General features: G+C 52.1%; 2 protein-coding genes across 5 annotated transcripts in view; one reads left to right on the plus strand and one right to left on the minus strand.

Annotated features, from left to right (window-relative positions):
* Positions 1-1,147, minus strand: part of DCUN1D2 (defective in cullin neddylation 1 domain containing 2) — a 33,670-nt gene extending 32,523 nt beyond the window's left edge. Inside the window, exon 1 of the mRNA XM_069467813.1 lies at positions 1,034-1,147. Within this exon, the coding sequence (XP_069323914.1) occupies positions 1,034-1,036 (3 nt within the window). The 5' untranslated portion in view covers positions 1,037-1,147. The remainder of the gene's footprint in view (positions 1-1,033) is intronic.
* Positions 1,148-1,257: 110 nt separating this feature from the next.
* TMCO3 (transmembrane and coiled-coil domains 3) overlaps positions 1,258-13,817 on the plus strand; it is a 56,083-nt gene continuing 43,523 nt past the window's right edge. For 2 of the 4 annotated variants that reach the window (XM_069467806.1, XM_069467810.1), the window contains exons 1-4: positions 1,394-1,686; positions 7,952-8,475; positions 11,445-11,624; positions 12,677-12,868. In XM_069467806.1, the coding sequence (XP_069323907.1) occupies positions 8,032-8,475; positions 11,445-11,624; positions 12,677-12,868 (816 nt within the window). In that variant the 5' untranslated portion in view covers positions 1,394-1,686; positions 7,952-8,031. Of the gene's footprint in view, positions 1,351-1,393; positions 1,687-7,271; positions 7,409-7,951; positions 8,476-11,444; positions 11,625-12,676; positions 12,869-13,817 lie in introns of those variants that run through there. The other 2 variants (XM_069467808.1, XM_069467807.1) reach the window with 2 other exon arrangements.

Here is a 13,817-nt window from a genome sequence, read left to right on the forward strand (position 1 = left end):
CTCCGCGCCAGCTCCTGGTCGCCTCACCCTTCGGAAGAAGCTGCTCGGCGCTCCGCAGGCGGATCTCCCGCTCCCCGGAGCCCCGCACACGGCTGCCGCCCCCTCAGTCCCGGGAGTTCGGCTAGCGCGCGGTACTTTGGCCACGCCTTCGTGACCTTCGCCCCTGACCCCGCGACCCCGCTCCCCCGCCCCCGTCCCCCCTTCCCGGACCTGTCCCTCCCCAGCACTCTCCGCAACCGCGAGGAGACGGGGGCGTGCTCAGCGTCTGTCTCGCCCGCTGGGGCCGCAGCTCCCTGAGCACCCAAATCTGCACCTGCCCACCGCCCTGCACACGCACACACACGCACGCAGACACACACGCACACACACGCGCGCCTCGGGACGCCTGTCAGCCGGTGCCCGACGAAGCCCGTCTTTACCACGGTCCCCACACCTCACGGTCACGGACGTGCGCTTCCAGAAACCTCTCCCGAGCTCCGCATCTGGATCTCCGACCACCTGTAATGCCCGTCCGTGTCTCCCCTACTGCTGTGCCGCCTGCCCCGCGAATCTGCCCTGGTCGGTGACACCGCCACCCGCACGGAGCCCCGCCGGACCTGCCGAGCCCGGGACGGCCCCGTGGAAGCCGCCCCCCGCCTCGTCCCGCGGACGCGGCGCTTCACACCCACGCCCGGACCTCGCCCGCGGGTTCCCGGCCGCCCCGGCCTGCACCGGCTCCCCGTGCCGACCCGAGCTCGTGAAGACGCGAACGCGGTCCCGCCGCCGCGACAAGCCTGCCCGCTCCCGCGACAAGCCTGCCCGCTCCCGCGACCTGCAGGCGAGAACCGCGTCCCTGAGGCCCCGCCGCGGCCGCGCTGGCTCCCCAGCAGCGCCCGCAGGCGCCCCTCGACCCCGTCCCTCCCGCGGCCGCGGCCCCGACACCGCCTCGCCCGCACCCGCGGCCCGCCCGGCCCCGCACGCCGCCTCGTCACGGAGCTGGCGACCTCGACCGACCCGGCCCACGACGGGCAGAGGGCGACGCGGGGCCACCTACCATTCTCCCCGCGCCGCCTGCGTGAGCCGGCCCCGGCTTCGTGCGCAGGCGCAGCCGGCAGTCTCCGCGCTCGTCCTCAGGCGGCCGCGGTCTCGGGCTGAGGGACACTCGCCGGGCGCGCCGGCCGCGGTCGGGCCGCGGGACTCCAGCTCCCGGCGTGCACTGCGCCGCCCGAGGGCCGACGGGACTCGCGCCTCTCTCCGCTCAGCTCCCGGCGTCCGGTCTCTCTCAAAGGGGCCGCAGCTCGCTCCTTCGGAGTCATCGCTGGCTTGCAGCTGCCGGGCCATACGCCGGCCGGGAGGAGATCTTGGGACAAGGTGGGCGACAGGTCGGGCGACGGAACTCCAGCTCCCGGCGTGCACCGCGCCGCGCCGTGCCCGCCCTCTTAAAGCGGCCTCGGCCGCTGACGGGCGCGCGTCGCGGGAGCCGGCGCTGCAGCGAGGGCGGCGGCCGGTCCCTCCCCTCCGGCCCCGGGGCCGCCTGGGAAGGGATGCGGGCAAGACCGCGCCCGCCGCGCCCCTCGGCTCCGGGCGCCGCACAGCTGGGCTCAGGCCGCGCCGTCGCCGCAGGCCTCGGGGTCGGGGGACGGTGATGCTCGGCAGGACGTCCTGGCGCGGCCGCCCGGCCCGGTGAGCGCTGCGAGGTGCATTCGGGTAAGCGTGCGGGGAGCCCTGACCTCCCCGCGGCGCCGCGGCTCCTTCTCGGGGCTCCCCTCCTCTGCCCTGGGGCTCCTTTCTCGGGGCGCCCCTTCTCCGCCCCGGCCCCAGTGGCCGCTCCGGGGGGTGTCTGGCGTCTGACGTCGGGTCTCCCGGGTAGGGCCGAAGTTTAGCTCAGAAACCTGGGGTCCCGGGAGTGCGGTTTCCCGCAGCGAGGTGTCGAGTTCCCCTTGCGGGGTCCGGAGCCTTCTGGTCGGCGTGGGCAGTCCCACGACTGGGGTGACTGGGGTGATGGCACCCCCCGGGGCGGGGGCTCGGCGGGTTCGCTCCCTCCTGCTCCTGGGGCCGTCCCTACCCGGGCCGAGAGGGCGGCATTTCCTCTCCCTCCTCCTCCCCCTCCTCTCCCTCCCCTCCCCTCCCCTCCTTCTCCTCCTCCCTTTCCCCCATCCCCCTCTCCCTCCTCCCTCCTCCCTCCTTCCTCCTCCTCTCTTTTCTCCTCTCCCTCCTCCCTCTAGATCTGCTGCTCCTCCCTCTCCCCCCTCCTCCCTCTCCCCCCTCCTCCCTCTCCCCCCTCCTCCCTCTCCCCCCTCCTCCTCTCCCTCCTCCCTTCTTCCTCCTCCTCCCTTTTCTCCTCTCCTTCCTCCTCCCTCTAGATCTGCTGCTCCTCCCTCTTCCCCCTCCTCCTCTCCTTTCCCTCCTCTTTTCCCCTCCCCCCGCAGCTCCTCCTGCCTCTCCCTTCTGGGCGACTGTTCCAGGCCCTGCCTCTTGGTTCTTTGTGGATCTTACCTGTATCACCTGAATAAACAAACATAATGGCTATTTAAACATCCCTTTGGAACACTGTTAAGACGCCAAGGTTCACATATTATAAATCGTAATTATTTACTGTTCAACCTTTTAATATTTTTACGATTTCCTGATCATCATTTCGATTAGAACATCTTACAGGTCTTCCATATTTCTCTTATGTTACCAATGTTTTTTAAAGAAGTACCTTAATGATTGGATTACTTAGTGAAATATTTGGTTTTTCTAGAGGTTTAACTTAACACTCAATACTTAGAAGCTTTTAATGTCCTTAAAAATTATCTTTCTCTTTCCTCGTATCTTTCTTACCCTGTTCTTCTATTCTTTTACTAATTAGATATGAATAATATAATATCCATGAATCATATACTTATTTGGCAACCATAAATTTGTAGGGTTATAAATGCTCTATCTTTAAGAAATAGGCCGGCCGCGGTGGCTCACACCTGTAATTCTAGCACTCTGGGAGGCTGAGGCAGGAGGATGGCTTGAGCCCAGGAGTTTGAGGTTGCTGTGAGCTAGGCTGACACCACGGCACTCTAGCCTGGGCAACAGAGTGAGACTCTGTTTCAAGGAAAAAAAAAAAAAAGAAATATACTTTAGAGTTTAAAATAGGTTTTTAAAGTTAAGTGCATCACAAATTAGATTGAGGCAAATTATTTCTATTGAGAGGTTTTCTGTCTTTCATTGATGCCTCCCTTTTTTGCCTACTCAAATACTGTGTTGTGCTGAACTTGGAAATGTTCACTGTACCATGAAGAAACTCAAATTTTAAGTCATTTACTACAAATAATCATATTTTCCTTCTTCCATGGGAAGCTAAGTAACTCTGTATTACACATTAATCTTGCCCTGGCCACACCTACACCATTTGCCCAGGGAATTTTCCTCCCCACAGCCCCAGCTCATCATTGTCTATAAATGCCTGCCCACCCCATCCTCTCAGGGCGCACTCCACACACATGCACACGCACACACATGCACTCTGGGGCCCGACTCGGAGTGGGCTGTCTTGTCCTGCCCACTGTGATGCAGCCTGGCATAGTCGGGCGAGGGAGTCAGCCAGATAGAGACCTTTGCATTTTCTTCATGGCGGCCTTAGCATCTGCCTGAAGGTGGCTGCTTAATGAATACTTGTGAGATGCATAAATCAGACTCCTTTGCTGCAGTTTAGTCTGGTGAGTGCTGTGGCAGTGGGTCCCGCAGGCCTGAGGAAGACAGGAGGGCTCTTTGGCTACAGGGAGCAGAGGCCCCCAAACTCAAACCTCATCCCACCCTGCCCTAGCACTGGAGAAGATCTAGGGGCTGCCTCAGCATCCCCTGCAGGCATTCCGTGAAGTATCCTGAGGCTGCATGTTTTCCCAGGTGAAGGTGCTATTCACTTACCCAGGGTTTCCCCGCCGGAGCCTCAGGCGGCGGAAGGATAAGGAAGGCGTCTTTAACTTTGGTGGCTTTGCTTTGGAAAAGCCTGATCTTGGACAATATTGCTGTGCTTTGCTACTAAGCTTTTTACACAGTAGATGATAATGTGACATTGCTGAATTACTAAAAATTCTCAATAGAATAAGAGCAATGTAGTTTTTTATGTAAAATGATACTGAACTAGAAGTATTAGAAGTTTTTGTTTTTGGGTAGGCTTCATAGTGAATACCGTTGCCATTCTATTCTAAATCATTTAACGCACTTATTACAAATATTTTTCTTCTCAATCAAATAATCTCAACAGTTTTAGAGTAAATTTTTTAATTCCTGTTCTGTGTTCATATAAACAAGCAAAACACATTAGAAATTTGGCAAAGTTAGCAGACATTTTGATTCGTGTTTTCGTGTATGTAATATGAAAATTCAGGGTGTGTGCACAGCATTGATGGTGCTGTTGCTCTAGATGAAAAGCAATCTTGAGTTTTACTGTAGCAGAAAATCTTTGCCTCTATTTAGGGCATTGCCTAGTTTAAAATATTTAAAAAATGTCATGGGGACAGTTTGCCTGCTCTGCAGTGAAGTGGTGATCACTACACCTAATGAGGGTTGTGTGGGAAATAGGAAGCATTTATATAGAATTTTTAAAATTTTATTTTGGGCCGGGCGCGGTGGCTCACGCCTGTAATCCTAGCACTCTGGGAGGCCGAGGCGGGTGGATTGCTCAAGGTCAGGAGTTCGAGACCAGCCTGAGCGAGACCCCGTCTCTACTAAAAATAGAACGACATTATATGGACAACTAAAAATCTATATAGAAAAAAATTAGCCGGGCATAGTGGCGCATGCCTGTAGTCCCAGCTACTCGGGAGGCTGAGGCAGTAGGATCGCTTAAGCCGAGGAGTCTGAGGTTGCTGTGAGCTAAGCTGACGCCACGGCACTCACTCTAGCCTGGGCAACAAAGTGAGACTCTGTCTCAACAAAAAAAAAAAAAAAAAAAAAAAAATTTTATTTTGATATTGTTAGGTCCAGAGCTTAGAGGGAGACACACGAAGCCTCATGTGTAGCAAAATGATGTTTATTTGTGCATCTGGGTGCTGATGGGTGGAGGCTGAGAAGAGCGTCCACCTGGAGGGAGGGGAGAGCCTTGGGTTTTATAGCGGGTTTTTCTGGGGGAGTGAGCCACAGGGCCAGAACAGCAGCTGTAATAAATTCTTTCCAAACAACAGGGAGGGATAAGGAAAGTAAGTTGTTCCCCTCTTGCCTTCCATTCCTTTGCCTCCCTGGGGGTCTGGCAAAGGCTACTGCCTAATATACCCGTAGGCAGGGGAGAGCAGTGGGTTCTGCAGGAGGTTTGGATGGAAGTCTGGGGAGGGTGAATTCTCTAAGCCTAGCAGATGTGATTATAGATTCACATACAGTTGTAAGATACGATACAGAGGGGTCCTGCAGAGTGGGTTGCTCCAGTGTTTGCTCCAGTGGTAGCCGTTGCAAAACTGGTGTAAGCAGGAAATTGCTATTGATAGAATCCATTGACCTGGTGAGATCGTACCATATGCGCACCCGTGTGTGTCTGGACCTGTGCCGTCAGCATTATCACCTGTGTAGACTCATGTCAAGACACGGGACATTTCCATCCCACGAGGGTCTTCCTAACACAGCCACCTCCCCGCCCTTCCCTAACCCCTGACAGCCACTAATCTGCTCCCCATCTCTATAACTTTGCCATTTTGAGAACGTTGTATAAATGGAATCACACAGTAGGTGACCTTTTATTCACTCAGCCTCGAGATCTGTCCAAGTTGTGTATATTTACGAATTCACTATAAAAACGTGTGTATATAAGAATTCTTTATAAAGACATAAATCCAAAGTGTCTTTTTAGTAATTAAAAAAAAATGACAAAATAACACTGAAGCTAAAGATATTTACTCACAAAAAAACCTTACTACTGTTAACAGGAAAAAAAGCCAAACTCTGTAAAATAATTTAAAGAGGTTTACTCTGAGCCAAATTTGAAGACCGTGACCCGGAGCCACAGTCAAGAAGTCTTGAGCAAGTGGACTCGCTGTGGCTGGGTTACAGTTGGTTTTATACATTTCAGGGAGACAGGGGCTACAGGTCAAGTCATAAATCAATACATGGGAGGCATACATTGGTTTGGCCTGCAAAGGTGAGCCATCTTGAATCCGGGGGCTCTTACAGGTTGTAGGTGGGCTTAAAGATTCTTTGACTTGTAATTGTTTAAATACATGAAGCTTTATCTAAAGCCTTGGAATGTTTTGAGATAAGAAGCTATTAATCAGAGACAAGCCACCTGACATCTATTTGTTGTGTAAATTGAGGACCTGCAGGTGTGTCTCACTTACCCTTCTGTCTGTTAATAGGTTACAAAGGATGTCCCCAAGAAGGGAGGGGGCATGATGAGGCAAGTCTGACCTCCCTCCTCCTGGCAGGCAATTTAGTTTTAGGATATTCCCATGGCTAAGAGGGGGTCCCTTCAGTCAGCCAGTGCAAGGTGAGCCTTAAGATTTTATTTTAGTTCACACTTGTCATCTCTGAACATCGGTGACGTTTGTTGTCTGACACAGTAGTATCTTCAGGATCTACTGAGGTGCGTATAATTTAGCCCTCACTAAATAATCTGGCTTGTAGGCTTGTTGAGTTCTCATGTTTGTTTTTCATAAAGCTTGTCTGTTTCTTTGTGTTGGCTGTTATTTTTTGCTTTGGTCAGCATGCTGTCTCCAGAAATTCCACACTTATTTTTGCTGTATCTAATCTGCTTTGCTTGGGGAACCAGATTAAACCTACTGGAATTGGATGAAATTATACAGATGATATTTTAGTAGCCAGATCTCCAGGTAGCGGAAATGTTGGTCTATTTGACGGTTGGCTAGTAATTCTTGACATGAGTACCTATTGGATGCTGCTGTTAAGAATGAGTAGATGGTATGTAATAAAGTTTTATTTTTTCCTTGAAGCTATAAAGCGTGTGTAAATAGGAGGCAGGTTTTGGTTCTTTTTCTTGTTCGGCTCAGCTACTGTGACCGGTGATCTCCTAGCAGCAGAGATGTCCACCGAGTCAGGCTGTTCTCGGCCAAGCCCCGTGGATGCTAGTTAGAGCCGGTGGCCCTCTGCCTCTCTTGTTCACCACTTCTTCCTCTCTCCGTCTGTTTTCCAGCCTCTGAGTTGTTCTTTCTCCGTGACCTTTGCTGCCTGTGACCAGTAGCTTCCACTTGCTCCTCCAAAAACACTCCTTCCTGTCCGGGTCCAGCCCTGCCCTTCCTGTCACCAGCTAGGCCCCGTGGCCACAGCGGCACTGAAACCTCTCACTCGTCCAAAAATAATCTTCAGAAAGCAGATTCTTGTCTGTGCTACACGTGCAAGGACAAATTAATATGTATTACTTTAGTTCTTCCTAAAGAAGGGAAGAGAAGGAGAATGAATTTGGATGATAGAAAATGTTTGAACATTTCATAAAGCCCTAGAGATCCAGGTATGGTTCTATTTTTGTGATTTTTTTTTTTTTTAATCCTTAATGACTTACTAGCATCTAACTGTAGACTGACTTTGGAAATTTGGAAAAATTCCAAATTATTTTAGAAAGCAAGCAAAGTGGCAGAGCAAGCTCATAGTGGCTGAGAAGATTCCATTTCTGGAATGGTGATGAGCACGGTTTCTCCAGGCAGCCACTGGTCTGTGATGGGGAAGCCGATGGTATTTTCTGGACCCTCTTAATTACATTAGATTTGGAGTTGCTAGATATGTGAGGCTAAGTTTTCTTTTTTAAAAATTGCCTTTAAACTTTTAAATTCATATGTAACTAACCTTTAATCTCCACTCATTACCAGGCACCATAAAAGGTACATTAACAGTCAGCATTTGATTTCAGTCTATGTTCAGATGTTGATATTAATCTAGGAAAGATAATATTTTCTTCAGAAAGGTGACAGTGTCCTGGCCCTGATCATGTAATGCTTTAACTCTGATCTCAATAGGAACGATTCGTTGTTTACCTGTATGTGACAATCTCTTTCAGCTGAACATGCGTCTCTAAAATGCCAGGTCGACACAGCAGGAATCTGTGGATCGCCTCGCCCCGTGCTCCGCCCCCAGATCATGAAGATCGCAGGGGACCGTGTCTTCTGGATGCTGCTTGCCCTGCTCCCGCTGGCAGCGCGGGCTGCAGACCACGCGGAGGTGGCGAGGCACGTGATCAAGCTGCACCGGGGAAGGGGCGCGGCCCTCGCCCAGAGGAAGCAGTGGGTGCTGGACGGCTGCAGGAAGCTCTCGGGGCTGCTTCGCCAGAAGAACGTGGTTCTGAACAAACTGAAAAGTGCCATCAGAGTGGTGGAAAAAGACGTTGGCCTGTCTAACGAAGAGAAACTGTTCCAGGTGCACACATTTGAAATTTTCCAGAAAGAGCTGAATGAAAGCGAAAATTCAGTTTTCCAGGCCATCCACGGCCTGCAGAGAGCCCTGCAGGGAGATTACAAGGACGTTGTGAACATGAAGGAGAGCAGCCGGCAGCGCCTGGAGGCCCTGAGGGAGGCAGCCATAAAGGTCAGGCCCCCCACGGCCACGCCTGAGCCGGGGGCAGAGGGAGGGGGCGTGGACACTGCCCGTGTCTCAGCTGGGTCGCCTGTGCGTGGGACATCACACCTAGAAAGTCTCTGACATGAGGGAGAATTTTTCCCTTTTGCACAATAGTGTCGTTACCGCTTCTAGAAAGAGCCAGTCTCTAATCCTTCTCTTGGGGAAAGTTTCTCTTTTTGGGGAAATTCCTGGGTAATTCATAAAGTTACTCAAGTTGTACTAATAAACTGATGAGGAAATAAACATATTTATAACTTCAATGAACATTTTGGCAAGTTTCTGCAGGAATTCCTGTTAATGTGAAGTTTGACTTTCTTCAATGTGATTTTATTGAACAAAATGTTAAGATTAATTTAAACAAATGCATATGTTTAAATTAAGGACTTTGACAAAGTATACTTTTGAAATGACAAGAAGAAACTGATCATTTTAAGCTGTATCGCATATGATCCTATTTATGCTACTTACTTTAAAACCATCATTTCTTGAGTAGCTGTTATATGCCAGGCTCCTTGCCAAGCCCTGTAAATACAGAATGGGATTTCATTTTCATAGAAGAGTCTGTGGTATTACACAGCTTTGAAAGTAGAGAAAATATAGACTGATTAAGCTTTCTTTACCAAAATACGGTATTTTTTGATAGAAATATGGTCATCGGGCTAGTATTTAATCACGGTTTTCAGTACTCCTGCTGTAGTCATCTTGCCTCTGTCGTCCGTGCGTGAACCCTGGACTCCTGTCGTGCATCAGAAACAAGCCCTAGTGCTGTCTTTGAGCAGGTGTCACTGTCTTACGGGATCCTCTGGATAGTTGAGACATTCCTTGGTTTTATTATAAATAGAAATACTTATTGGGGTCAGATTTGTGGTGGTTTTATTATACATAGAGAACAAATATTAGTTTGAGTAACATTGGCTCAAATATGCACACTTGATAGCACTTGAACAGCATTTTCAACCTGCACCAGTTCCTACCTCCTATTTCTGAGACTCTCCAGGTACTGGTGACCTGCAGCTGTGGTCAGATGTGCAGGTGCGTGCTAGACCTGCCGCTGTGGTCAGACCTGCCGCTGTGTGCTAGACCTGCCGCTGTGGTGAGCCCTGCTGCTGTGTGCTAGACCTGCCGCTGTGGTCAGACCTGCCGCTGTGTGCTAGACCTGCCGCTGTGGTCAGACCTGCCGCTGTGTGCTAGACCTGCCGCTGTGGTCAGACCTGCCGCTGTGTGCTAGACCTGCCGCTGTGGTGAGCCCTGCTGCTGTGTGCTAGACCTGCCGCTGTGGTCAGACCTGCCGCTGTGTGCTAGACCTGCAGCTGTGTGCTAGACCTGCCGCTGTGTGCTAGACCTGCCGCTGTGGTCAGACCTGCCGCTGTGTGCTAGACCTGCCGCTGTGGTCAGACCTGCCGCTGTGTGCTAGACCTGCAGCTGTGTGCTAGACCTGCCGCTGTGTGCTAGACCTGCCGCTGTGGTCAGACCTGCCGCTGTGTGCTAGACCTGCCGCTGTGGTCAGACCTGCCGCTGTGTGCTAGACCTGCCGCTGTGGTCAGACCTGCCGCTGTGTGCTAGACCTGCCGCTGTGGTCAGACCTGCCGCTGTGTGCTAGACCTGCAGCTGTGGTCAGACCTGCCGCTGTGTGCTAGACCTGCCGCTGTGGTCAGACCTGCCGCTGTGTGCTAGACCTGCAGCTGTGGTCCAGACCTGCACGTGTGTGCTAGACCTGCCGCTGTGGTCAAACCTGCCGCTGTGTGCTAGACCTGCAGCTGTGGTCCAGACCTGCACGTGTGTGCTAGACCTGCAGCTGTGGTCCAGACCTGCACGTGTGTGCTAGACCTGCAGCTGTGGTCAGACCTGCCGCTGTGTGCTAGACCTGCAGCTGTGGTCAGACCTGCCGCTGTGTGCTAGACCTGCAGCTGTGGTCAGACCTGCCGCTGTGTGCTAGACCTGCAGCTGTGGTCCAGACCTGCACGTGTGTGCTAGACCTGCAGCTGTGGTCCAGACCTGCACGTGTGTGCTAGACCTGCAGCTGTGGTCAGACCTGCCGCTGTGTGCTAGACCTGCCGCTGTGGTCAGACCTGCCGCTGTGTGCTAGACCTGCAGCTGTGGTCCAGACCTGCACGTGTGTGCTAGACCTGCAGCTGTGGTCCAGACCTGCACGTGTGTGCTAGACCTGCAGCTGTGGTCAGACCTGCCGCTGTGTGCTAGACCTGCAGCTGTGGTCACACCTGCAGCTATGGTCAGACCTGCACATGTGTGCTAGACCTGCACGTATGTGCTAGACCTGCACGTGTGTGCCAGACCTGCAGCCATGTGCCTGCGCTCTCCTGGCACTGGCCTTTGCTGCTGGCTCCCAACTCTGCCCCACCTGTTTGGATGTGAATGCAAGCTTAAGGTGAGGTTATTGACTAAATATGATATATAAATACGTTTGCTAAATTTCATTACCACACCACCCATTAATTTCCCAAATAAATAAAGCTGTCACAGTCTACATGGTATTTGGAACAATTTTCCCTTTGTAACCATAATTTGTGTGTATCCTGCTTAGAAATTGAGGTAGTAGCATCGTACTCAAGTGTCACATCTGTTTTTAAAGTGCAGCTGCACCTCACACACGGGGCAGGTCTGGTGCTGTAACACAGTCAGTTCAGAAAGTGATTTCTTTGTGACTAGATGGCCTGCAGATGCCACGTGACACTTGTTGGTGTGTGTGTACACAGCTTTCCCCAGACAGGTGCGAAGCCCAGTTACGTTTGGATTACCAGGACGCTTGCCTACCCTAGCTGACCACGGTCAGCGTCACACGTACAGGAATGTGGCCTTTGACTGAGGGAGCAGACGGACTGATTACAGTCAGGCCAGGTACCGGAGTGCATACAAGAAAGTCATATCCTGGTTTATTTCTTAGTAAATCTAACTCTTCATTTTTTACAAATGAATAGGAAGAAACAGAATACGTGGAACTTCTGGCAGCAGAAAAACATCAAGCTGAAGCTCTTAAAAATATGCAACATCAAAACAAAAGTTTATCCATCCTCGATGAGATCCTTGAAGATGTGCGGAAGGCGGCAGACCGTTTGGAGGAAGAGATAGAAGAGCATGCCTTCGACGACAACAAATCGGTAAGCAGCGTTGCTCCCGCACCACCGCGCTGCTCACTCCCGGGCACGTGTGTTTGACGGTGTTCACGGGTGTGTTCTCAGCACAGAGGGGAAGCGAAGGCAAGCTGGAACACTCCTGCCTCACAGGGGAGAGAGCTGATTTGGTCTCCTGGAAGAAAGAGATCCTTTGTTTCCTCCTTGTGTTTCTAAGGGCTGCGTCTGCCCCGCCCCAGCCTGGCCCTGAAGGGGGACTGGGTGGCCTTTGTGTCTGAAGCAGGACTTCACCCTGCTCCCCGGCCTAGTATGTTTACAATTCTAAAGAAAATTGACTGTGGGTTTTGGTGTGGACTCACAAAAGGGTTAGGTAATAAAAACAGACCAGAATAAGATTAGCAAGAAAGGGGAGAGAATAAAAACGCAGTGAAAGAAACAGGGTATTTTAAAAATTTACTAATTAGAAGAAAACTCATAAGTATTTTAAGGGCTATGAAATTTTGAAAGAATATGCCCTACATCAGGTAAAGTAGATATTTGGAAGCAGCAAAACTTCTAAGCCTTTCTACCCTTAAATTCTCTCTCTTTTTTTTTTTTTTTTTTGAGAGACAGAGTCTCACTCTGTTGCCTGGGCTAGAGTGCCGTGGCGTCAGCCTAGCTCACAGCAACCTCAAACTCCTGGGCTCAAGCCATCCTCCTGCCTCAGCCTCCCGAGTAGCTGGGACTACAGGCATGCACCACCATGCCCGGCTAATTTTTCTATATATATTTTTAGCTGTCCATATAATTCCTTTCTATTTTTAGTAGAGGCGGGGGTCTCGCTCTTGAACTCCTGAGCTCAAGCAATCTGCCCGCCTCGGCCTCTCAGAGTGCTAGGATTACAGGCGTGAGCCACTGTACCCAGCCCCTTAAATTCTTTAATTGAAGAAAATGTCCAACTTCTTGCTAATGAATGCTGACCTTTCATCACATTTGACAGAATCCTGAGACTATTTCTGTCCTCCGTCTGTTTAGCGTTTACTGTCTGAAAACTGAGGTCGAAGCGTTGAGCTGATCCTAGTTGCTTTTGGGTCCCGCAGGTGAAAGGGGTCAACGTGGAGGCTGTGCTGAGGGTGGAGGAGGAAGAGGCGGGTGCCAAGCACAACGCGACGCGAGGAGAGGGCGAGGGCGGCCTGGGGCTCAGCATGCTGATCGACTCCCAGAACAACCAGTACATCCTGACCAAGCCCAGGGACGCCACCATCCCGCGTGCGGACCCGCACTTCATAAAGGTAGAGCGTGCAGCCCCTGCGTCCGTGGTAGTGAGGCTGGTCCCCCGAGGGTGACGCCGGGTACACAGCCGCCTCCTGGAGACTCCACCAGAATCCCCTACATGTTCTGTGGTTTGAGACGTCCTCTCTTAATTTCTAATTTTTCTTTCTAAAGGAATAGGGCATTTTGATATTTAAAATGAAAATCCTGGTTTGGAGAATTTGGAAGCCTTTCTGAAATTAGGAGTTACTGTAATGGGACGACAGCTTCAGCCACCTCAAAACTGTTTTCACTAAAGTAAACGCCCCTTACAAGGTAGAGAGTTTTGGCTGTGGAGTCACGTGTGGCTTCGCTTAGGCTGGGGTGCGGAGTGTGGACCCCTCCAGTGGTGCCCCCAGAGGGAGTGAGTTCGGATCTGAGTCCTCCCTGGGGACCGGCTGGTCCGGGGCTGTGCTGTTAGGCCGTTGCAGTGGAGAGCATCCTGGTTCCAGGCCAGCACTCGGGAGTGATGGCCACAGGGGTGACAGGGTGCAGCCCCCGCAATCGCCTGGCCTCTAGCGAGACTCCCTAACCCTGGAAGTTTGTACGGAACAGGAACCAAGCCAGGGACCGTAGTCTAAAAGACGATGCCAGCACAGGCTGAGAGGAAGAAGGCCAGAGAGAGCCAGGGTTTCTGCAGGTGCCAACGGCGTCGAATCCTCAGGGGCATCGCTGTCCTTGTGTGGCTGGGACGGGCACAGGGGGCTCGGGTCTGCGGGTTGCTTATCTCGGTGCCTTGCAGGGTGGGCCTCTCCACTGGAGGTCAGTGCTTCCTCCTTTTGTAACGAATAAGCAGTTTCTGGGGAGATGCATCGAGACTGTGTACACTCTCGCCCTCACACTCGCCCCAGCTGCAGCACCCGAGATGCCCCCTGCCTGCCCCAGGGGTCGGTGATGGCTGCGTTGACTTCACGCGGGGGGAGAACCAGT

The sequence above is a fragment of the Eulemur rufifrons genome, chromosome 4 (assembly GCF_041146395.1).
Source record: "Eulemur rufifrons isolate Redbay chromosome 4, OSU_ERuf_1, whole genome shotgun sequence".
NCBI lineage: Eukaryota > Metazoa > Chordata > Mammalia > Primates > Lemuridae > Eulemur > Eulemur rufifrons.